This window comes from Eupeodes corollae, chromosome 3 (genome assembly GCF_945859685.1).
Source record: "Eupeodes corollae chromosome 3, idEupCoro1.1, whole genome shotgun sequence".
Classification (NCBI taxonomy): Eukaryota; Metazoa; Arthropoda; class Insecta; order Diptera; family Syrphidae; genus Eupeodes; species Eupeodes corollae.
The window spans coordinates 88,514,693-88,540,411 of record NC_079149.1 but is presented as its reverse complement, the minus strand read 5'-3'; the positions used below and the strand labels follow the sequence as shown (position 1 = coordinate 88,540,411).

Below are 25,719 nucleotides of genomic sequence, written 5' to 3'. Positions count from 1 at the left end.
ATGATGGTTAGTGCGTTGGACTGTCATGCAAGGGGTCTTGGGTTCAATCCCTGCCTGTGCCACCTTAATTTAAAAAAAAAAAATTAATTTTCGCGGGTACTGCCTCTTGCGAGGAACTGACAATTCCTTCAAGAGTAATTCTTGTCATGAAAAAGTGCTTTCTCAAACTAGCCGTTCGGATTCGGCATAAAATTGTAGGTCCCCTCCATTCCTGACAACATTACTCGCACACAGGAATGGTTGAGAGTTGTAAGTCACTAGGCCCTGGTTCACAACGGACTGTTGCGCCACCCCATTTGATTTGATTTGAAAAGCCTATTAGAAAGAAAAGTTGTATTAACCAACCCTGCCTTATTTAATTGTCTTAAGCCAAACATTTTTAAATAATATTTTAAAGCTCCTCATCATCATCCCTGAACAAAAATTTTTGTTCATGTTTTGACATGCACCGGTAAGGCAGACAAGGCCGGACATAGAATTCATTATATTTGACAGAGCAGGATACATATATGTATGTTTTTATACCAACAACAAAATAAAACATTAAACAATATTTTTCTTGTTGGAGCAAACATCATCCAAACTTTTCGCTGCCTATGTGGCTCGCAATTTAGCCGCAAAATTTATGGAAATTACTTCAAAAAATAACCATTTCTGTTTAAAAAAAGTATTACTATTAATGTAATTAATGTAATTATGTACGTGATTGTCAATAAACTGTTTTAGAAGTGAAAAATAATTATGAAATTAAATACAATTTGAAAAAGAGGTTTTACTTAGGTATACAAAATAATATATCGTTACTCTTCCTACAAGTAAGATTTCGCGAAAAAATTGTGAACAAACAACATTCGGTTTTTCTTACAGTCGCTTACAAAATTTGGAATCTGTGTATTTATTTAGTTTACATTTAAGAATATTTTTGTTCTTTGCTATAAAAACAACAAATCAAAATCAAACCTAAAATTAAAATAGAAACAATGGAAACACAGAAAGAAGGTCATGGTGCGAGTGTGGCACTGGCATCATCAACAACAGCTCCACAAGAGGGAACCCGCCAGAACAGCTTGCAGAGGATCCAGCAACGCAAGCAGAAGGCTTTCAATTTGCCCTTATCGCAGCAACTGGCCAAGCTATCAATGTATTCTGCTTGTCAGGTTGAAAACTGTCGCTGCACAGGATGGAAAACACTCCAAGAGAATCGCCAACGGAACGTCGAGAGCTCCTATTGCCCAGAGTTCTCCGAAGAGTGCCGGAATTCAGTTTGTAAACATCCTCTACAGAATCACATTTCTCACCTGGATGGGATATCTAGTGATCAGATGAATGAACTCCTAGGAGCCATCATTGACATGGAAAATCTGTTCATGAGCATGCAACGGGTTGAAGACGAAGACACCAAGAAGGTCTATTTATACCTCTTTCGTTTGCTTAGGCAGTGTGTGATTTCAAGACAAAAAGCCGTAATCCGAGGTCCTCTGGGAGATCCACCCTTTGAGGCTCCTTGCATTACTAAAGCAATATCCAGCTTCGTTTTCTACAAGTACAGTCATTTGAGTCAATCAGAATTGAGCACCATGACGGAGGTTGCCAAAACATTCCTGAACTTCCTCAATCATTATAACTTCGAGCCGCCGTCGGTGCGGAGGGCAGACTTAACCCACGAAGATGCCTCTACATACAAGATAAACTACACCCGATGGCTGGTGTTTTGCCACGTGCCTGCCTTTTGTAATTCCCTGAGGCATTTCGATACATCTTTGGTCTTTGGAAGGACTCTTTTAAAAACGGTGTTCCTTTGCATGGCGCAGCAGTTGAAGAAAAAGTGCATTACGGAGCGGGATCGTTTCCCCGCCGACAAACGAGCCATTATCACACAAATGCCCAAGTTTCTAGAATCTCTTAAAGGTGAAATATTGAAAGATGACTCTCCCATTTGGGATCAGTCGTATCGTCCTCCGAATACGTTTCTTTCGCAACAAAAGAAACGCCAACAAGAAGCTGTTGCAGGGGCTTTGAAGCGACCAGCAGAACCGGCTTACAAAAGACCCAAAAAAGAAGCTGATCGAGGTTCGGATAATGAGGATCTTTCGGATGAGACGGTGCTACGAGCTATGAAAAATATTTCCGAATCAAAAGCCCTCACAAAGACCGAAGTTCTGTTTCCTGTTAATGTTTCGAGAGATGAAATTGTCAAAGCGGAAGAGAGTCAAGGTCAAATTCAGTTTCACATTGTTGGGAATTCATTGTCGCAGCCAGTGGAGAAACAAACTATGTTGTGGCTTTTGGGTAGGTATCTTTTCTTTTTAGTTTTTCTATTTACTTTACCCTTACAATGTTTCTCAACCTTCTCATTTGTTTTATATATCATTCAGCTTATTTTAAGGTCAATAGCCAAGTCTTTAAAAATATAGGGTCGCGAGAATAAGATGGAGAATCTGCTCAAAACTCATTTTCTTTTTGCTTTGAATAAAATAATAATTTTTAAGTATGTCCATGGTCTTAAAGCTAGATAATCACTTAACAAAATATATTACTTTGTAGCTTATATATAACTCTAAGTAGTTATTTGGGATAAATTATTCGCTTGTTTTGAAAGAAGCAGCATCCAAAGGCTTAACATGTTAATAGACAGTTTTTTCCAAGCAAGAAAAGATGAACAAGAGGACATCAGTCTAGAGCTCAATGATGAACTAGACAAGCATAAGAAAAATACCCTCTCAGAACGGATTCTAAATGCCAGAATCATGTCAACCCTTGGTAAGGAATTTGACAATTTTAGAGACGTGTGGGATACGATTCCTGCCGAAAAACAAACCTTGAACTTATTGATCGAGAAGTTATGCACCATCTAAACCAGAAAAACGAAACAAAATATCAAGAGTGATGGCGCTGCTTTTGTTGCAAGAGGAAATTTTAAGAAAAAGCAGAAGCAACCAGAAAAGGCAAATAGTAGACTGGAATGTGCTAAGATGAAATTTCCATGCAATAAGTGCAAAGATATCGGGCATTTGGCTGCCGCATGTCCACAGAACAAATCCACACAAAGCAACATGAAGCGACCGGCTTTGATGGCGTTCTCTTTAAATGCAACAAAAGGACATTTTTTGAGACAAGATCAATGGTATTGTGACAGTAGTGCTCAACACAAGTTACACCAAACAAATCGCACTTTGAAACGTACATGCAATTTGATGTACCTAAAGTAATTTGTTTAGGTAAGCAAGGTGTCACGATGCAGGCGTTTGGTAAAGGCAACATCAACATTAAGGTAAACATTGAAGGGATGTGGAAAGAAGCAACTTTGATGGAAGTATGGTACTTTCCTGAATCAAGTGCAGAGTTGTTTCCTGTGAAGGCTGCTGCTCGATATGGTTGTACGACAACAATGAATGACCAATCTGTTACAATTCAAAACACTTGTAGTGGTGAAGTACTACTAGAGGGGTACCTTAAAGATGAGCTGTATGTTAAGTTGAGAACCCACCAGAGCTTGTACAGGTATACATGTCAAAGGCTTAAAGTATACCACCAAAGATTTGCTCACCAGAATAAACGCCATATTAAGAGAGTTCTTGCCAAGATGAACATTAGATTTCCCGAAAGTGTTCTGTGATGGATGTGCAGCTGGTAAAATGCATCGACTTCCTTTCAAGTCCAGAAGTGGAAGTGATCGATCAGTTACTGTTGGTGAACTCATTACAGAGTTTACTAGAACCTGGACTATCTAGTCCTTCCTTTAACGCTAACGAACTTGACAACAAAGTCAATGACCTTACCTCAGCTATGAACAGATCGCTATAAATTGCTTGTCCACTTATACACATAAGAGGAAAGAGGAAACCACAATGGTGGGCCTCAGAGCTTGACTCGCATAGAAAGGAATGCAGGAAACTTTTCAACCGAGCCAAAGCTGCAAGACTAGCCTCTCATTGGGACTCCTACAAAGAATCCCTAAGAATCTACATGGCATGATAGAAGAAACTTCTGAAGCCTCGAGGTTACGGAAAATTCTTTCAACTAATCCAGCTATTCCAAGCTGCTTGAAAAATACAGACGGCTCCTGGACAAATTCAAGTAATGAATCGCTGAACTTACTATTGGACACTCACTTTCCTGGTAGTTCTCTTACCGAAACTTGCAACAGTTTGACACGTTCAAGTTCAAATACAACATATCCACAAGGTTTTATCACAAAGGATAAGCTACAATGGGCTCTCAACAGCTTCAAACCATTTAAAGCTGCAGGACCAGATGGAATAATACCAGCAGAATTACAAAAAGCTTCTAATATAATTGCACCAATCCTTGAAGCAATTTTTACCAGCTGTCTTTACCTGGTCCATGTTCCCTCGGCATGGAGAGAAGTTAAAGTTGTTTTTATACCTAAAGCAGGTAAATGCTCCCAAGTCAATCCTAAAGATTTACGACCTATAAGTCTATCATCATTTCTTCTTAAGACCCTGGAAAGATTGAAGACTTCTGTCTTCGTCTCAACATGCCTACTGTAAGGGTAAATCGGTGGAAACAGCGTTACACACTTTAGTACGCACCATCGAATATTCCCTCCATCATAAAGAGTTCACTATGGTTGCTTTCCTTGACATTGAAGGTGCCTTTAACAACGTGGACACATCTGCAATCACATCTGCACTGACATCTCTAAATGTAGAGAGTTCGCTTCGGGAGTTAATTCATTTAATGCTTACTAGCAGAATAATTAACTCAAAACTGGGCAACTCTTCTAGCAGACTATTCGTTAGTAGAGGGACACCGCAAGGTGGTGTTCTAGCCCCTCTCCTCTGGAACCTAGTGGTGAATGAAATCCTAACTAATCTGGATGCGGAGGGTTTCAGAGTGATAGCCTATGCGGACGACGTTGCTATAGCAGTTTTAGGAAAGCATCTTAATATCCTAAAAGAACTCTTATAAAATGCCTTGGACAGACTAATACTTTGGGCTGATCGGTGTGGACTGGGTGTTAACCCACACAAAACCGATCTGGTCTTATTTTCTCGATTAGATACAAAATTCCATTTGTCAACCCTCCTTACATTAAAGGAATCCAATTAAAATTCTTGTCTTAGACAAAAAACTAAATTGGAAACGCAACGTACAGGAAAGAGTCAAAAAAGCTACTGTAGCTCTCTTTTCTTGCAAAAAAGCTATTGGTAATAAATGGGGTTTACAACCCAGAATCACGCATTGGCTATACACTTCGGTAATCAGACCGGATTTAACGTACGGTGTGGCAGTATGGTGGACTGCTTTAGAGAAAGGTATAAACAGGGATATGCTAAATAAAGTCCAACGTTCAGCCTGCCTATGTATAAGCGGATCGCTTCGCAAGACCCCGTCTGCAGCACTGGACACCTTGCTCTACCTTACACCTTGACATATTTAGCAAACAAATAGCTGCAAGCTCTGCTATTCGCCTCAATGCTTCGTCGCAGTGGACTAACAACAGCATTGGCCACTCCGTAATTCTAAGGTACTTAAAATCAATTCCAAAGCACACAGATTACACCATCCCCCAACTACAATTCGACAGGAATTTCCAGATTTCTATACCTACCAGATCTTTTTGGGAGGATAGGACATTCTTGGAGGTCGATCATCTCTAATGGAGATGGCGCAACAGTTTAATATTCACCTTTGCTGGGTGCCGGGCCATAGAGACATTCCAGGTAACTGTAAGGCAGATGAACTCGCCAGGAACGGTACAGTACAGCCCATCCTACCAGGTTTGGCAAGTACTGGCATACCAATCGCTACTTGTAAACTGCTACTAATGCAAGACGCTGTGAGGAGGGCAGGCACCAGGTGGACCAACATCACCACGTGTCAAGCCACAAAAAACATCTGGCCAACACTGGATTTAAAACGTTCAAGGTGCTTGCTCTCTCTAAGCAGATCGCATATAAGCTCGATAATAGGTGTCATAACCGGACACTGTCTAATAGGAAAGCACGCCACGAGACTAGGCGTATTCTCAAATGACTTTTGCAGAAGCTGTATGGACGAGGAAGAGGAAGAAACGGTTCTTCATCTTCTCTACACATGCCCTGCTCTAGCTCGAAAACGCAAGAATTACCTAGGAGAATTCTTCTTTAACGATCTAAACGATCTAAATCATATCGGTATAATCAGCCTCTCACGTTTCGTAAGGGACTCTAACTGGTTCCATTGAGCTTAGGAGGAAGCCTCAAGATTCATGTGGTATCACAATGGGCCATTAAACTGGCCTAAGTGTGTCCGTTTCCATCTTGGTCAGCCACTATAACCTAACCTAACCTTCTGTTGGTGAGTTAATCAATGCAGATGTTCTAGGCCCGATTGAAACAACATCAGTAGGAGGATCCCGATATTATGTTTGTTTCAAAGATGATTTCAGCAAGTTTCGTAGGCTCTTAATTTTGAAGCACAAGAGCGAGGTATGTAAATCACTTGAAACATTCTTGAATGAAGCCAAAACTAACGGACACATAGTCAAAAAGTTGAGATGTGATGGCGGTAGAGAGTTTGACCATAAAGGTACGAATATTGCTGTCAAAAGTCGGCATAAAGCAATATATTGGACCCCCTTATACACAACAACAAAATGAAGCAGCAGAAGGTGAAAACCGAACAATTGTGGAAGCAGCTAGAAGTATGAGAGTCGCCAGTAAGTTGCCAAAATGTCTGTGGGCTGAGGCATGTAATACAGCAGCATATGTCCTAAACCGTACAGGACCGACAACCATCGAAAACAAGGTTCCATATGAATTATGATATGGAAAAGAACTGGGAACTCTTAAGCCATTTACGCATCTTTGGCACTGGATGTTATGTCCACATACCTAAGGAACTGCGTAAAAAATTTGATGAAAAGGCTATGTATGGAAGATTTGTTGGGTATGCCAACGAAAAAGATGGATATCGCGTTTGGATTACAAACCTGAAGAAAATTGTTTGCAGTCATGACGTAATTTTCAATTGCATTGCGAAACCTGAAGATACATTCTTGAAGAAATCAAATCTAATGAAGACATTCCTTGTGCTGAAGAAAGTACTAGAAACAGTGTTGAATTTGTTTTGCAGAATGTAAATGGGGAAGCAAATACTGAAGAAAATGCAGAAACATGTGTTGAGTTTGGCTCTCAGAATGAAAACAGTGAAAAATGTACCGAAGAAACTTTAAGTTCTGAAGAATAAATCAATCAAGTTCAAGTTTTCAGAATGAAGAAAATGCTTAATTTTTCGATGCTGGAGATTTAATGGAAAACGAATTTAACATCAATAGATGAGAACGAAAAAAGCCAAGTTGGATGACAGGTGGAGAGTATATCATGTTTGCAGGAGAAGGTGTCAAGAAGCGAGTTCATACTTCGAAGCCTTGAAGTCACCAGATAAAGCACAGTGGCTTTCAGCAATGGAAGATGAGTTATCATCTCTAAAAGAAAATCAAACATGGGAACTTGTTGAACGAACTAAAGACGTTAAAGTATTCCAAAATCTATGGGTATTTCGAGTGAAGAATGCAGGAAACGATGGGAATAGGCGAGACAAAGCACAGCTTGTTGCAAAAGGGTATGTTCAACAAAAAGCTATCGATTACGATGAAACATTGAGTCCTGTAGCTCGTTACGACACAGTTAGTATGCTGTTAGCCCTAGCTGCAACCAAAAGACTGAAAATTCAACAATTTGACTTCAAAATAGCAATTTTATATAGTACTCTTAAGGAGGAAGTTTACTTAGAGCAGCTTGAGGGATTTGAAGATGGAACTGGGCGAGTATGCCGGTTAAAAGGTAGATTGAATGGTCTTAAACAAGCTCCACAATAGTAAAAAACGTTCTACCCGCATTCCAAATTCAATTCATTATTTAGGAAAAAACAGAAATACAACAAAAAAAACACAGTGCAATGGTAATCCTACTCTCCTTTCCCTCCACATGACACAATCATATTAGCTTAATCGTTGCTGACAGTGTGTACGGTTCTATTATACCTATACAGATTAAGCTTATGTGTTTCGGATATATTGATGTGTAATATTTGTTGTTAACCAGGGACGGATCATTATACAGATTTTTTACTAAGGCATAACACTAGTGGAAATCTGTTATTGAAAAGTTCAAATTGGAAGCTTGTCAGATTATTTATCATAGTTAATTGTCCGAATAGTTTTTTATTAGTCTTTGAATATTATAATGCTGGATGAATTCAGAGTTGATTTTAGCAACATTCGTGGGCTTAGAAAGAGTTTCTGTGCCGCATATGTTTACACTGCAACAAACAGGCGAGCTGTTTTGGCATTAAGTGAAACTCAGATAGGTGAAGATTCCCATCATTTGGAATTTGATCTAAATGGGTATAGCTTAGTGCCATTATTCTTTTTCCAACACGGATTAGCCGTATATATAAGAAATGATGTTGCGTACCAACTTAAACCACAATATGGTTTGTGCTCTAACACAAACTTTAACTTCATGTGGTTAAAATTTACGGTTCATAAGCACATCATCAAATTCAACTTTTAACGAATTTAATGCTCTGTCCGACTCCATTCAAAGAATTTTTGCCCATTATCCTCACACTGAAATCGTCATTGCGGGCGATTTCGATGTACACAATTCTTCTTGGCTTCGTTATTCTGGCCAGTCAACACCGGAAGGGAAGTGTGTTGAGGTCTTTGCTGACGTTGCAGGTCAATCCGCCAACACCCTAGACTTGTTTCTTACTTTTGATCCTAATAAATACACAATCAGTTTATTACCACCTCTAGGCACATCAGACCATTGTATCGTACCTGCAAATTACTCATGTGTAAAAAAGCCAATTAAGAAAAAACTCCTATGAGAACCGTTTGGCAATATGAGAAAGCCAACTGGGACGGTCTTAATGAATTCTTCAGGAACTTTAACTGGTCACTATGCTTCCTCGATAGTGACGTAGATTCCAGCGCAGATATGGTTACAAATTAAATTGTTTGTAAAATAAAAGATTTTATCCCGAATAGGGTAAAATTAATCAAACCTAAAGAGAACTCATGGTTTTAATTAGGATCAGAGATGTAAGTTTCCGGATTTATAAAGCCAACCCCACTGAGGAAAACCGGAATAAGTTCAAACAAGCGAGAAAGACTTGCAACGGCCACATTCGACGAACCAAACTTTTGCATGATCAGAAATTAAGGCAACAAATACTACAATGTCCCAAAGGTAGTACAAATTTCTGGTCATTTATAAAAAACGTTCGAAACACCACGTCATCCTCGGTTCCAACGCTTGTCCACAATGACGCTTCCTATGTGAACTCGATCGATAAAGCCAATTTGCTTGCAGCACAGTTTGCTGTTAATTCGACGCTACCGGAGAGTGTCATGAGTCCTCCTGTTCTTGAGAGCGTAAACGATTCTATGGGACGAATCTTTTTTTGCACTTGCGAAGTTGCAAGAGTACTGAGAGATCTTTACATACACAAATCCGCTGGCCCGGATAGTATTCCCCCTATGGTTCTGAAGAGGTGTTCTTCAACGCTGGCAAAACCACTGGGTAAGCTTTTCCATCTTTAGAATAGAAAACAGCATTTGTACAGCCTGTCCCTAAAAAAGGTGAATCATCCTCCCCCTCTAACTATCGTCCAATAGCACTCACGTCCCTTCTTTCCAAGGTCATGGATATGACAAAAAAATCTTGCTAGGTGCTTAGGATTTCTCCGGCGGTGCATGAAATTTTTCACCTCTTCTGATCTGGCTGTAATTTATAAAGCCTTCAACTTGAATATAGCTCGCATAAACAAGTTTAAGTATTTTTGACAGGATCCAAAAAAGAGCTTTGAAAATGATAGGCGATAGAACTATAACCGAAACAATTACGTCACTTTAACACTGCCGCAATGTTTCATGCCTTTCATTGTTCTACTGATATTTTTATAAACAGTGTTTTATCGAATTAGCCAGTTGCATTCCCCCCCCCCTCTAAAACAATTCAGCCGTAATACTCGTATTTCTAGGAATGCACATCAGTTTAACCTTGAGCTCAATTTCGGACGTACTGTCAAGTAAAGAGATTCCCTTTTTAACCGTACATCGAGAATATGGAATGCTTTACCCAGCTCTGTTTTTCCCTATCATTTTGGTATTCACAACTTTAAGACCAATGTGCTTTCAAGTCTGCTTCGATAAATGAGATCTAACTAACAAGCTAGTTTTTCTTCTTAAAGAAGTTATATCTCCTCTGCAACATGGTTTCTTTAGTGGAAGATCTACTACAGTAAACTTAACTATCTTCAGCAATTATGTCTTAGGCATTCTTGAAAAGGGTCCTCAATGTGACGTGGTGTATACCGACTTCTCTAAAGCTTTTGATAAAGTCAATCATTCGCTTTTAATTTCCAAACTCAAAAATTTAGGTTTTCATTCTAATTAGTAAGATGGTTTGAATCGTATTTAGTAGGTATAGTTCAATATGTTCGGATCAATAATATACTTTCGGATCCAGTGGAAGTTACTTCCGGAGTTCCACAAGGAAGTCATTTGGGGCCAATCCTATTCTTAATCTTTATTAATGATATCCGACGATCAGAAACTGTTTTTAAGTATTCGAACTATATCTGACTGCATACATATGCAGAATGATTTGTCCAAGCTGTACGCTTGGTGTGTTATAAATGATTCTAAATGTCAGAGTATGAAATTTTGTAGAGGTTTTTCATCTATCTTTTATCCTTAGAGGTTGTAGAAGGCTTTTCAATCGAGCAAAAAAGACTAGACATCCCCAAGATTGGGATTCCTATAAAGAATCTCTCAAAAAGTATAAACTAGAATTGAGAATAGCCAAAAGATCCTCATGGAGATCCTTCTGTAACTCAATAGAAGAATCCGCGGAGGCATCAAGGATAAGGAAGATTCTCTCCACAAATCCAACCATGCCTAGTTGTCTTAAAAACTCAGATGGTACATGGACTAACTCTTGCGAAGAAACGCTAAACCTGCTATTAGACACCCACTTCCCAGATAGCTCCCAATCCGTTAATACAACATACAGTCCTGGGTCGGGTATTAACTTAATTTTTCCTCAAGGTCTGGTTACAAAAGAAAAATTGACATGGGCTCTGAATAGTTTCAACCCTTACAAATCTCCAGGTCCAGATCAAATCATACCAGCTGAGCTACAATATACCATTGATATAACTTCGCCCATTATTGAGATGATCTTTAAAAGTTTTATAAATCTGGTCTATATACCTTGGCGCTGGAGAGATGTAAAGGTAGTTTTCATTCCCAAGGCGGGCAAATGCTCGCATGTCAACCCTAAGGACCTAAGACCTATTAGCCTATCATCTTTCATTCTCAAAACTCTGAAACGATTGATCGATATCCATATACGTAACAACATTGAGAAGAGACTATCAATGTCTCAGCATGCTTACTGCAAAGGGAAATCGGTAGAAACAGCCTTGCACACTCTGGTAAGAACTATCGAATACTCCCTAGATAAAAAGGAATAAGCTATGGTGGCCTTCTTGGATATTGAGGGCGCTTTCAACAACGTTGACACATCCGCTATCACTTCTGCTATGACGACCTTAAACGTCGAATACTCAATCTGTGAGATGATTAATCTAATGCTAAAAAGCAGGATCATCAACTCCAGTTTGGGAGATTTTTGCACAAAAAGGTCTGTCAGTAGAGGCACTCCGCAAGGTGGTGTTCTGTCCCCCCTCCTGTGGAACATACGTAGTGGTTAACCAACTACTAATATCCCTTGAGAGGGAAGGCTACAGAGTGGTTGCGTATGTCGATGATGTTGCTATCGCTGTCACAGGGGAACATCCTAATACACTGAGAGACCTCCTCCGAAATGCGCTCAATATGCTCACTAGATGGGCTGATAACTGCGGACTTAGTATTAATCCTCAAAAAACAGACCTCGTCCTTTTCACACGGAAATACAAGATCCCAGTAATTGTACCTCCTTCAATAAAAGGTATACCACCAATTTTTACCAAAGAAGCCAAATACCTTGGTCTGATATTGGACAAAAAATTAAGTTGGAAATCCAATATACAGGAAAGAGTTAAAAAAGCTACAGTAGCTCTTTTCCTTTGCAAGAAAGCTATAGGAAGCAAATGGGGTTTTCAACCTCGCATAACCTTCTGGCTATACACATCGGTCATCCGACCAATACTTATGTACGGGGTTGCAGTATGGTGGACTGCACTGGAGAAAGTCACATACTGCGACATACTCAGCAGAGTTCAGCGCACTGCATGTCTCTGCATAAGCGGCGCATTGAGAACCACACCCTCAACAGCGTTAGACACTCTCCTCCATCTGACACCCCTCGACATCTTCAGTAAACAAGTGGCAGCGAGTACAGCGATAAGACACGACGCCTCATCTCAATGGACCAACAACAATGTGGGACACTCCATCATTTTAAACCTCTTTGGTTCTATACCAATTTAAAAAAAACTTCCAGGTATCCATTCCATCCAGAGATGAATGGGAAGACAAAAAACTCCTGGATAACAAAAGTATTCATTTTTATACAGATGGATCAAAGACAAATGAGGGAGTTGGTAGTGGTGTGTACTCATAAAAGCTTAATCTAAGCATCTCATTCCGTCTTCCTAATCATTGTAGCGTTTTTCAAGCGGAAATTTTTGGCGATCAAAGAGGTTCGTGATATCAACTTCTGATATCCGCATCTTCTCTGACAGTCAAGCTGCTATCAAATCCCTTGACTGTGTCTCGATCAAATCTTTGACGGCCCTAGATTGTCGATCGTCTCTTATGGAGATGGCGCAGCAATTTAACATGCGCCTCTGTTGGGTGCCGGGCCACAGAGACATCACAGGTAATTGTAGAGCCGATGAACTCGCTAAAAATGGAACCGTCATACCTATTTCACCTGAAAGGGAGAAGATAGGTATACCGATAGCTACATGTAAACATATGCTAAAAGAAACAGCTTTTGCGATAGCAAATTCTAGGTGGCACAGCTTACCAACATGCGCAGCCACAAAACTCATATGGCCTTCACTGGACCTAAAGCGCTCTAAAGACTTGTTATCTCAAAGCAGACTTCATATTAGCTCCCTAATAGGTGTCCTTACCGGACACTGTCTTATAGGCAGACACGCAATACGACTTGGCGTAGCCTCAAATGACTTCTGTAGGAGCTGTATGGACGAAGAAGAAGAGGAAACAATCTCTCATCTCTTATGCACTTGCCCTGCTCTTTCACTCAGACGCAAACTTCATCTGGGGGACTACTCTTTTGATAATCCCAGCAAACTAGCTAAAAAGGATATTAAATATCTTCTTCGCTTTATAAAAAGCTCAAAATGGTTCTACTAGCTAGAAGTAATTCTCTAGATTCATGTGGTATCACAATGGGCCTTTCTCTTGGCCTAAGTGTGTGGATTCTAAATCCGCAGCCACGTTAACCTAACCTAACCTAACCTTTATCCTTACAATATTGAATGAATCTCTTTATCTAGAGTGGACGAAAAAAAGGATCTGGTTGTAATTTTTGATCGAACATTTACGTTTGTTAGCCATATTGACTACGTAGTTGCCAAAGCCAGCTCAATGCTTGGGTTTATTTCCAGAAATTCTAAGGACTTCTCTGACCCTTTTACTTTTAGGTCACTCTATTTTAGTTATGTTAGGTCAATATTATAATATTGTTGTACTATATGGAACCCAATTTATGCAGATCAGTCCACAAGAATTGAAAGAATCCAGAAAAGATTTACTAGGGTAGCTATAAAGATCTTACGTTGGAATGTCGATTTGCCTTCTTATCTCTAGGCATCCAAACTTTGGAATCACGAAGGAAATATTTTGATGTAATGTTTGTAAGGGATGTTATCAATTACAAAAATAATTTCCCCGTTTTGCTATTATTAATTAATTTGCATGCAACTTGCCATGAATTGCGGCACTTTATATTCTTTTATGTCCCTGTTTATAGGGTTAATTATGGAAATAATGAACCCATAACTCGTTGTTTAAGACAGGCGAACTCGGTATGTAGTGTACTTAATTTTAATACGTATTTATTGGGCCTATTTTATAGGGTCACGAGATTAAGATGGAGAATCTGCTCGAAACTCATGGAATGGCAGCTTTATATAGCTCAGAACCTACGCAGAGAATCTTCTCCACACTTTCTTATATTATTCTATCCTATTCCCAAATCCTAGAAAAGTAGGAAGGACCTACAATTTTTAACAATACATTTTTAAAGCCAAACTATTTAAAAACTATTTCATTTTTTTTGTTTATAGGTTTGCATAGTGTATTTGCTCATCAACTCACTGAAATGCCTCGTGAGTACATAAGCCAATTGGTCTTCGACACAAAACACAAAACCTTAGCTCTAATCAAAGACAACCAGCCAATAGGCGGGATCTGCTTCAGACCATTCCCTACACAAGGATTTACCGAAATAGTATTTTGTGCTGTCACCATGAGTGAACAGGAAAAAGGCTATGGATCGCATCTTATGAATCATCTTAAAGATTACAGCATTCAACGTGGCCTGAGACATTTTCTAACATATGCCGATGAGCATGCAATTGGATATTTCAAGAAGCAGGGGTTTTCCAAGGACATTAAGTTGGCCCGTCCAGTTTATGCGGGATACATCAAAGAGTACGATCGTGCAACTCTGATGCACTGTGAACTTCATCCCAGCATTGTTTATACTCAATTCATTTCGGTAATTCAGAAACAACGGGAAATCCTGAAAGAACTGATTGCACAGCGTCATAAGGAGGTTCAAAAGATCAGAACCGGATTGACGTGCTTCAAAGAAGGAGTCCGTGCCATTCCTGTGGAATCGATTCCAGGCCTGCGAGAGATTGGCTGGAAACCGCAAATGCGCGCTCAACGCACTTCTCGTCCCCTCGAGGAATCAACCGATCCTGACAAGCTGGCAACATCATTTGCGACTGTTTTGCAAGCAGTCAGACAGCATGCATCTGCATGGCCCTTCTTAAAACCTGTCGCTGTGGCTGATGTCCCCGACTACTATGACCACATAAAGTATCCCATGGATATGAAGACTATGGGCGAACGCCTGAAAAAAGGCTACTACGTTACGCGGCGTCTCTTTATGGCAGACATGGCAAGAATTTTCTCCAATTGTAGATTCTACAATCAACCTGACACCGAATATTATCGATGTGCTAATTCTGTTGAACGATATTTCCAAACCAAGATGCGAGAGCTTGGATTATGGGATAAATAATTTGAAGAGGGTCGTTTTTGAATTATTTTTAAGAAGATAATAAAAACTAGCAATTAAGGTGATTTTAATGTTTCGAATTTAAATTTAAATTATTAAATAAATAACTTAAATTAAGTTTAACACGGTTTAACTTTGCTTATATTTTTGATACAGACAAAAAGTTTAAAAGAATTTTAAAATATTCAAGGAAAGCAAGGTTTGAAAGAATGCAAAATTCATTTAGAAAAAGGATGCATCCCTAAAGAGTGACAATTATTTCACTAAGGTAAGTAGTTCAATCAAATCTTCAACTTAATAAGAAGGATTTTTAGAAATCAACACTTTTTTGAGCCATTTTGAATTCAAAGTTAAGATATTCAGTGATTGAAAATAAGAACAAATATCTACAGTGACTCCCACGAATAATCGGATACTTGAAAAATAAATTTTCAAAATGCATTTTTTTCAATAAAATGGAGAGTGTAAAACTTTATGACCATTTTATATAAAATTTAAAAACAAATTATTATAAAAAAACAATAGCAACTCTATAATTTAGAACCTCACGTTTAATACTTACTTATTTACTTAAGGTGGTGCTACAGTCCGGGGCGGTCCTAGGCCTCAACCAACATGCGTCTCCAGCCAGCTCGGTCCCTAGCTAGCTGTCTCCAGTTTCGCACGCCAAGTTGGTTAAGGTCCTCTTCCTTCTGGATGTCGCGGTCTTCCTCTCATGCACCGTATTTCGGGATTGGATTCGAAGACCTTCCGGGCTGGAGCGTTGATGTCCATTCGCTCTACATGGCCCAGCCATCTAAGCCGTTGAACTTTAATTCTGCTATCTAGGTCAGTGTCGCTGTACAGTCCGTACAGTTCGTCGTTATATCTTCTCCATTCTACATCTATGGGTACGGGACCAAAAATCACCCGAAGAATTTTTCTCTAGAAGCATCCTAAGACGCTCTCATCTTTCTTTGACAGGGTCTAGGCCTCAGCGCCATAAATGAGAACAGGGATGATGAGTGTCGTATAGATGGTGATTTTAGATGCTCGAGAGAGGACTTTACTTCTCAATTGCCTTCTAAATCCAAAAAAGCAGCGATGGTGTCGTTGTCTTTATTAATATGGCGGTGCCTAGGTAGACAAAGTCCTTAACTACCTCGAAGTTATATCTGTCCATTTTGACGTTTTGTCCAAGACGTCGTTGTTCAATGTCCTTTTTTGACGACAGCATATACTTGGTCTTGCCCTCATTGACCACTAAACCCATCATATTCGCTTCCTTCGCAATGCTCAAAAACGCTCCACTGACATCACGCTTTGATCTTCCAATTATGTCAATATCATCTGCGTATCCGAGTAATTGGATGGACCTTTGAAAGATCGTGCCTCTAGTGTTGACGGTTGAGTTTTGCACAATTCTTTCCAGAACGGTGTTGAAGAAGTCGCATGACAGTGCATCGCCTTGTCTAAAACCTTTTTTGACATCAAATGCATCGGTAAGATCTTTTCCGTGCATTCTCCATCGTCATTTTGCACAAACGGATAAGTTTGACATGGATGCCAAAACTAGACATTGCTCGGTAGAGCTCTTCCCTATAGATGCTGTCATACGCGGCTTTAAAATCGATAAAGAGATGGTGGGTATCGATTTGAAGCTCCTGGGTTTTTTTCCAAGATCTGCCGTAGTGTGAATATTTGGTCGATAGTGGACTTTCCTGGTCTGAAGCCACACTGATACGGACCAATCAGGTTGTTGACGAATGGCTTCAGACGTTCACATAATACGGCAGAGAGAATCTTATACGCAATGTTAAGGAGACTGATGCCTCTGTAGTTGGCGCAGTTAAGAGGTACTCCTTTCTTATGTATCGGGCACACTATGCTGAGATTCCACTCATCGGGCATGCTTTCTTCCGACCATATTTTGCAGATGAGTTGGTGCATGCTCATCGCCTGCTGCTTTGAATAGTTCAGCAGCGATGCCGTCAGCTCCAGAAGCTTTGTTTGACTGAAGTTTAGATGTAGCTATCTTCACTTCGTCAAGGTCGGGTAGGCGGAATTGTTGATCTGCGTCGCCGAGGTCTCCCTTACAGCGGAATTCGGTTCTTCATCGCCGTTATATAATTTGGAGAAGTGATCTTTCCATATATTATGCCGCTTTTCGAAATATGTTTTAAATATGTATTTTTATTTGATCTAAACCTCTAGTTTTTCTTACTTTAAGACTGTTTTAAATAAATTTTAAATTTGTATCCTCAACAAGAAAGGGTCGGTTCATCAAAAGCATCTCAACTTTTCAATTGTTTAACCTACGAAAATATTTGTTTCCGTATCTCCTAAATTTGTTGGGACTAAGTGGTTCAAAGAAACGCATCTTTTTCCAGATCTGCACAAATAGTTTGCCCAGAAGTTTTCAAAATCGGAATCTTTTTGTTTTTAATTATTTTTATTATGTTCCTAAGATGTTTTCCGTTTAGTGCAGAGTTTCGAAATGGCATTAAAAAACAAGTGATTGAAATGAGAAACCAAGTTTTGGTAAAAAAGCTTGACCACAATTCTTCCAGTTTCTTCTATGAACGTTTCCCAATTTAATGAGTTTCAAAAGATGGACAGGAATTTTTCTAATTGTATGAACTTTTTTAGTAAAACATCCAAAAATACTGTGAACATCATTATTGCAATTAATTTTTTCCATTTTATTTTATATTTTTTCATGTTGTAATAATATTTATAAATATAATAAAGTAAGTGTTTATGATTAGATTTCATTTACATTTCTATAATAAAAAACTCGAATGGTTTGTTTCCTCAATTGCTGGTCTAAATAGTCCCATAAGTTTTCGATTGGGTTATAGTTTCCATAACTCTAGGACAATTATCAAGCAGCCACATCTGAGTATTATTAGATTTATGCTTTGGATCATTGTCCTGGTAAAAAGTGAATTGGTTTTGTAGTTCCAATTTGTGTGCACTTTCTCTTTAAATTAATTTAAGAATCTCAATGAAGTTCTTGTGTTCCATTATTCCATCCATAATATGTAGCTTTCCTGCCCCAGCTGCAGAAAAACAACCTCAAACTATCACCGATTCACCACAACGCTTGACCGTGCTTTATTATTTTTGGATGGAGCTCGGTATTTGGTTTCCGCCATACCATCTGCAAAAATGACTTTTTTCTACAATTCAAAATCCTGGGATTGATAAACTGGTGCGCTTCTGCAAAGTTGAAGTTTTTCATCTCTAATGAACGGGTTTTTCTTGGCAACTCGACCGTTTAAACCATGATTTGCGAATGTAGTTCTTCAGAGTTTCTGTTGAACATTTCTTTTTGAGTTCCTGATGCAACCTTTCAGGCAGTTTTGGTGCAGTACTTGGGGTTTTTTTGTCATTTCACACATGATAACGCATTATTTTTAACGGTTACTTGCTATTTTTTGCGAATAAAAAATACTGTGCGAATATGAATTTAATCTGACTTTGTAGGACTTCATTATAGATCTTAAATTATAATGAAGCTAATGGTTAAAAATATTTAGTGAACCAAATTAATTGCAATAAAATGCAATTAAAAAGAGTGTTAAAAACATTTTGAAACTTCTGCACAAATATGAATTTGATTAACTGTAGCTCAGCGGGTAAAAGGGCTAAGATAATAATTAAGTCAAAAGAAATAGAGGATATGAATGGATCTTATTTATTTAAGCTAATCCACTAGCTATCGAATCTTGAAAAAAGATTGGGAAACAGAGTTTAGGGGGTCGTCTACTTTCGCGCTAAAATTTCGGGCCTATTATTCAAGGATGGATTGCAAAAAAATAAACATGACATTTGAACACATTTTTTTTATTTGGTTAGTCAATTCTTGAACTTTAATGAAAAATAAAAAAAATGCTCTATGTAGCTCGGATTATATGGAATCCCGATTTTTTCGGGCAAATATGCGTCAAGAGAAGGTGTAATGGTCATCTTCTGATCAGCCCAACCATTAAACCGGGGCGAAACGCATATATGATATATATATTTTTTTTCAAATTCGAAAAAAAGCAACAGCACGGCATACTATCAATAAAAACGACCCTTTCACCCTTAGTACAACTTTTAAAAAAAATCTCGGTCCCAAGTAGGTGACGACAAAAGCAACAACAAGTCATATGCATTAGTCACAGATTGGAGGATATAAAAGCTCTTGCTAAATGGCCAGAAGACACAGTTTATTTTTATATATTAAGTGAAAAAGTGATACAAATAAAGAACAAAAATGCCACCAAAAAAAAAGCAGCATCTGGATCTATTTTAATTTAAACTAAAATGATCCTGACAAGTCCGAATGCAAAATATGTCCTAAAACATACTCACGAAAAGGAAAGACGACTACTTCGTTGAAAACCACTTGAAGTCAAAGCAACCAGAACAGTTTGTTTTATTTGAGAGCGCCAACAATGAAAACCTTTTTTTAAAAAAAAGGAGATGCAGGTAGGTATGATGTTTTTTTATAAACATAAAATTCTGAAATAGTTCCTTTATATTTTTTTTTGTTCTTAAAACCATCTTTTTACTTTTTAGAAAAAATTGTAAAACCTTTACAAGAAGCAAAGAAACAATTTTCGTTAGAGGAATCTTTGCAAAAGAGAAAATAATTAGATATTAGCAGCAGCAACTCATATAAAATTGACGAACTGATTGGAGAAATGATACCATTTAACTTTGTAGACAGACTTGGATTTCGCCGTCTTATACAAAAACTAGCACCCAAATATAATTTTAGAGGACGATACTTTTTTACTGATTTCATTTGCAATGAACTGTACTGAAAAGTTGCTGCTAAAGTAAAAGAATTGATTGAAAAATATGACTTCATGTCTTTTACTTCTGATATTTGGTCAGATCCCAGCTCAAGTGTTTCCTTGCTAAGCTTAACTTGCCACAAAGTATCAGAAACCTTTGAACGAACATCAATCGTATTAAAATGCAGACAAATTTAACACAATGCTTACCGAATGGAATATTTTGAAGGAAAAAGTTGCATTGTATTATACGAGATGAAGGCTCCAATATGAAAATAGGTATGCGACTAGCATCATTGACTGATTTAGATTGCACTGTTCACAAGATGCAAATTGTAATTCGACATGATTTACAATCGCAAGAAAATATAAAAGACATTAAGCAAAAATTAAAGAAAATTTCAACCCATTTCAACCATTCAACTATTGTTCAAAAACAGCTTGAAAAAAATCAGGACAGACTTAATCAACCACATCTTAAAGTACTCCAGATTGTGTGACACTCTGGAATAGCACATTCTACATGTTTGAGCGTTTTCCCAAGATAAAAGATGCGTTAAGCGTTAAGTCTTTATACCAATGACAACAATATTGAACCAATTTTGCCAGAAGAGTGGAAAATAATTGAAAGTTGCCTTGAACTACTCAAACCTTTTGAAGAAGCTACTCGTGAAATGAGCACTTATATCATCTGTGACTCCTATAATTCAAATGCTTAAGAAAAAACTTGATGAATACTTATCAAACCCATCGGACACTGATGCCATTCGGCTGGCAGCCTTAAATCTGAAAACTCATTTTTCAACAAAATTTTCATTAAGCATTCATTTTTCAAACCCATCACCGAGGAAAGAATAAAAGATGTAATTCAAAAGATGATAAATGATCCATTAAGCACCAGTTCTCCTACGTTGTCACCAAATGCAAACAACACAAAAAAGAAGAAAATGGATGAGACTTTACATTCGGAATCAGGAACGAACGGTTTAAGTTAGAAGGATTGCAAAACGTTAGATTCATCAACTGAAGACGAAGGTGAAGGAGAATCTGACGCTAGTCCCAAAGCACTACTCCAAAGGGAGTTAGCATGTTACCGAAATAAAAAAAAAAACTAGAATTGGTTAATAATCCACTTAATTGGTGGAAAGTCCATCAAACACACTTTAAAAGGCTCTCCAAAGTTGCACTGAGGTTTTTATTACCTCCACCAGCCAGTGTTCCCAGCGATCAACTATTTAGTGGAGCTGGATTAATATACGATCCACTAAGAAACAGATTGCAGTCTGAGAAGGCTCAAACTTAGCTTTTTATTAAATACAACTGTCAGTGTAACAGAGTAGAACGGCTGGCACGATATCTCAGCTTTAAAACATTGAAACAACAAACAAAATTGTTTAACTTTATTTATAGAACTTTGATTAGGACTAGACATAACCTTTTTTGAATATTTGAAAATTTCACAAAATTTCACCTATTTAAAAAAAATTGCATTGTTTTACTGTCTTAAATGTTACAATGTAACAGGCGGGTCCGGGTTGGAGGCTCGAACTCTCGTAAACAAGCATGCTTTCGATCTAATTCTTCACAGAACATGTTTTTAGTTATGTCTAAATTAGATGGCCCCCTTAATAATAATTTATATCAAAACAAAAAGAGTAAAAAGTAAAAGTTAAAATTTACTGCTGCTCAGTGGCAGTAATTTTGTGTAACAAGATCTTTTATAATCGAATTGTAAAATTAATACATTTTTTTCATGGATAGTAAATAATGGACAATAATTGATACTAAAAGTTATTCCGCTGCTTCTTCTTTTATATTCCTAATACTTTATCCTAGAAAACCCCTAAAAAATGCGGTTAAACTGAAAACAATGTCCTATTTGATTTCCTAGTCCAAATCAAATAACGGTTTCAGATGAAGCCATTTCACTCTTGTAAGCGTGGAACAGTTTTCATATGAAATATAAAGCATTCAAAGTGCTATCTTCTGAGACTCATTTGCTGTGAACTTTTAATTAATATGCGACAGATATTCAAATAGTTTAAAGATGATATTTTCAACGTCAAGTCTAAATATGTAGTTAAGGCAATGCTGCAGGCAGACTTTGAACAAAGGCTATAGTAATTAGTTTTAATAATTAAAGAATGGTATTAACAGTAAATGGTTCTGAATATTATGAAATCAGCTATAATTAGCGCTAAATAACTTAAGCCTAAATTAACTTCGTTGTTAACACACTGTTCCTTGCAGACATATTCCCCCCCATTACACTGACAGTAGTAGGCATTCTGTTAAAATTAACAAGCTCAATGACAAAAATAACACTACTTTTAAAGACCCCTTTGTACCTTTTTTAAGATTGAATAGATAATATTTTGATGGGTCAAAAAACAGAGTTTTGGTTTTGTTAATAATTTAATCTCACGTTTATTTTGTACTTTAAAATTTGTTATTTTTATAATATTAAATAGAGGTTCAAAAGTGAGATCATATTTTGTATTCGTCTCTAATCCACCGAGGATTTACGTCGCGATAGAACTCACAAAATTCTTCAAAAACATTAATATCGCTCGGAGCGTGTATTAATTCGATGTCTGGTTCAGGGATAGTGTGTTCCAGCCGTGGTATTGGATCTAAGAAATCGCCCAAATCTGGTGTGAGAACTTTGTGATTTATGTACTTCTTGCGGAGCGAGGATTTCTTCTTCGGCAGCAAGACACTGTCATTTACATTAATTGGAATGAGATTGCGAAATACATTCTTGTCATGTGGAAAGTTTAGTTTTTGTGAGATCTGTTTAATGATTTTTCCAAAAAAGAAATAAATAAATCAGTAAATATAAATAAAATGTATTGATTCTTGAATTAACAACCTTTGGCATAACAATAGCTTTGGATCGTGGTGAGAGATCTTCAGTGGAGCAGAGAGTTCTCATTGGTGGCCTATCCAATTGCAGTGATTGCATTTGTCGACCCAAGGCTAGAATTGTATTCAAAATGGGTTCATCGTAGTTACCATTGTTCTCCTTGTTTGCCTCTGCATAAATTATATTTGTCAATTCATCACCCAAGTCGTGGGAACTTATTGGATGTCTAATCACTGTACAAGAATTAGAACTTTTCCTCACTGGAACTGTGCAAGTTCGGCTAGTTTCAATGTTTGAAATGGTTTTTCGGTTTTCTTTGGAATGTTTTTTAATGTTGGACATTGTTTTTGGAGTGATAAATTTCTTAAGGGATAAAGTAAAAGTGTATAAGTTAAAATAAATAGTTTAAAACACTGGAAATGGGAAAGGATTGAAGTTATAAAATTAAAGTTTTAAGTGTAATGTAGGCGACAGATGTTTTTCTTGTTGTTGGGGTTGTGTTTTGTTTGCTTGAAAATTGAAATGTCAAAAGGGCAGCTGCAGCAAGTTGCAATTTTATTGACAACAGTTTGAGATGAGCCAATCAAAATTTTTATGAAAGTTTTAGATGGGCATTTGATAACTGCATCGTATAAAATTAGAAGTAGGAAAAAGGGGTCCTCACACTTTCAAATACGTGCATATTTTTGGACAAACGCAATTTTATTGGTACATGAAATAAATTTTCAAATATACTCAAGAGAAATAAAAAATGTTCTGATATTGGTTTGATTTTTAGTCCAAATATTCTTCAGGTACATTTATGCCAAACGGCAGTTTAAAATTAAGATTGATTTATTTCTCTGTTCTGGAGTTTTTTATGAGTAAGTTTTCGTTTTGTTGTATAAGTTTAAATGCCAAATTTCTAACGTAACATGTTTTATAATTATATTATAGTATAAGTGGAAATGCATGGAAATCTGCCCAAAAATCCAGATCTGCAGATCTGATTTTAAATCAAAAATAAATCGTTTATGGAATGCAAAAAAGGGAAATTAGTATTTTGACGGATCTAGATCAAACTTAAATTTATTTATTTTACCCATGGAAAAATCCATTAGCCATTTAACTAAGTTATTATATTCTCTTAACTATACGATACATGACATTTTTTATTTTTGAAGCTTGGCTTTTTTTAAAGAATACGCTTTAAGTAGATGATTTTTATTTTTAAAGGCATCAAACTGGAAAAATATGTGGCGGTTTCTAGAAATGTCTCCCAAGACGTTGAAGACATTGTTTTAATCCTTAAACATTGTTTGTTAGGCTCTAGTATCGCGATATTTACGACTACACTGTGCGTGTACATAAAAGTTAATCTTAACATTGCATAGTAATGAAAATCAGAAATTATGCATTTTACTCTGTGGTTTCAGTGAAAGAGATTTAATTAACACTGTGCTTAAAAATTGAAATGTATGTGCATCTGGATAATGCAGAAAAGTAGAGGGTTGAAGATATATACATTTGTCAAAACCTGAAAGTGAAAGATAATACACCAGTGGTAACTCTTTTAACTTCCTATAAAATACCATAACTTTTCTTTTAACTTTCTATAAAATACTATAACTTTTTGACAGCACAGTCAGTGCCGCAAGCATTGACATATTAAATATGCACTGCTAGTCGTTACTTATTCTCATACAAAAAACCGCTTTTAAGTAATTCTACCTCTTTAGCTATGCTTGCCCTCCTGTAGATTTGGCGAACACAATAATAATTAATTTTCAAATGCCACCTGTTGTTGCTTTGCTTTAAAGGATTTTGATTTTGCTAAAAAAAATTAAGACCGTTTGTGATTATAAAGTTTGACAAAATAGACAAAGTACAAAAATCAAGTTCCAAAGGTTCTTCATATTTCCACTAAACTTATAGAAAAGCTAGTAGCGTTAATTGATGACACCAACGCGAAGTTGGCTACGAGTAGTCCATATTTAGTAGGTAAATGTCAGCAAGCATTAACGAAAATGTAATACAAAATATTTTTGGACAACCAAAATATATTACTTCAAAAGAAAAAAATTTGTAATACTTAGGTACAAAGTGATTTTCATAGTCTAAATGAGAGTTTAAACGTATTTTTATTAAGTTCCCATAAAAAAATATTGTAATGGGTCCGATTTGTAAAATTGAAAATTTTGACATTTATCGCCGTTTCAAGAGTCGAAATAAAAGATTTTTAGAAAGATGTCTGTGTGTGCGTACGTTTGCGACGTTTTTTCCGTTGTCCATAGCTCAAGAACAGGTAAAGATATCGACTTCAAATAAATTTTGTTACACATATAATAAGGCAGAAAGATGTAAAAAGGGCTCTCAAGAAAATTGCGTGGGGGGTATTTTTACCATAAATAAATTGGGTGGCGCAACAGTCCGTTATGAACCAGGGCCTAGTGACTTACAACTCTCAACCATTCCGGTGTGCGAGTACTGTTGTCAGGAATGGAAGGGACCTAAAATTTCAGGCCGAATCCGAACGGCTAATTTGAGAAAGCCTTTTTCATGACAAGAATTACTCTTGACGGATTTGTCGATTCCTTGCAAGAGGCAGTAACCGCAAATTTTTTTTTTAAATTAAGGTGGCTAAGGTAGGGATTGAACCATGACAGTCCAACGCACTAACCATCATGCCACGGGTACTACCATAGCAGTTTTGGTGAAAAAGGTCTTTAACCCTAAATATCTTATGAACTAAAACCCTAGAGACTTGAATAAAATTTTATATAATATATTGTAGCTTGATACCAAAGAAATATATTTTTTGAAAAAAATCCAATTAACGGTTTTTTTATAAATCAAAAAA

At 37.3% G+C, this 25,719-nt stretch overlaps 2 protein-coding genes across 2 annotated transcripts; one reads left to right on the top strand and one right to left on the bottom strand.

Annotated features, from left to right (window-relative positions):
• The first annotated feature begins 557 nt into the window (after nt 1-557).
• LOC129948871 (histone acetyltransferase KAT2A-like) lies at nt 558-15,378 on the top strand. Its single transcript, XM_056060002.1, has 2 exons — nt 558-2,289; nt 14,284-15,378. Exons 1-2 carry the CDS (start codon nt 981-983, stop codon nt 15,246-15,248), a joined length of 2,274 nt encoding a protein of 757 aa, XP_055915977.1. The 5' UTR covers nt 558-980; the 3' UTR covers nt 15,249-15,378.
• A 7,034-nt stretch (nt 15,379-22,412) lies between these two features.
• Nucleotides 22,413-23,397, bottom strand: LOC129948877 (uncharacterized). Its single transcript, XM_056060017.1, has 2 exons — nt 22,887-23,397; nt 22,413-22,807 (listed from the first exon to the last, which is right to left on the bottom strand). The coding sequence occupies exons 1-2, from the start codon at nt 23,220-23,222 to the stop codon at nt 22,502-22,504; spliced, it is 642 nt and encodes a 213-aa protein (XP_055915992.1). The 5' UTR covers nt 23,223-23,397; the 3' UTR covers nt 22,413-22,501.
• Nucleotides 23,398-25,719: the final 2,322 nt, after the last annotated feature.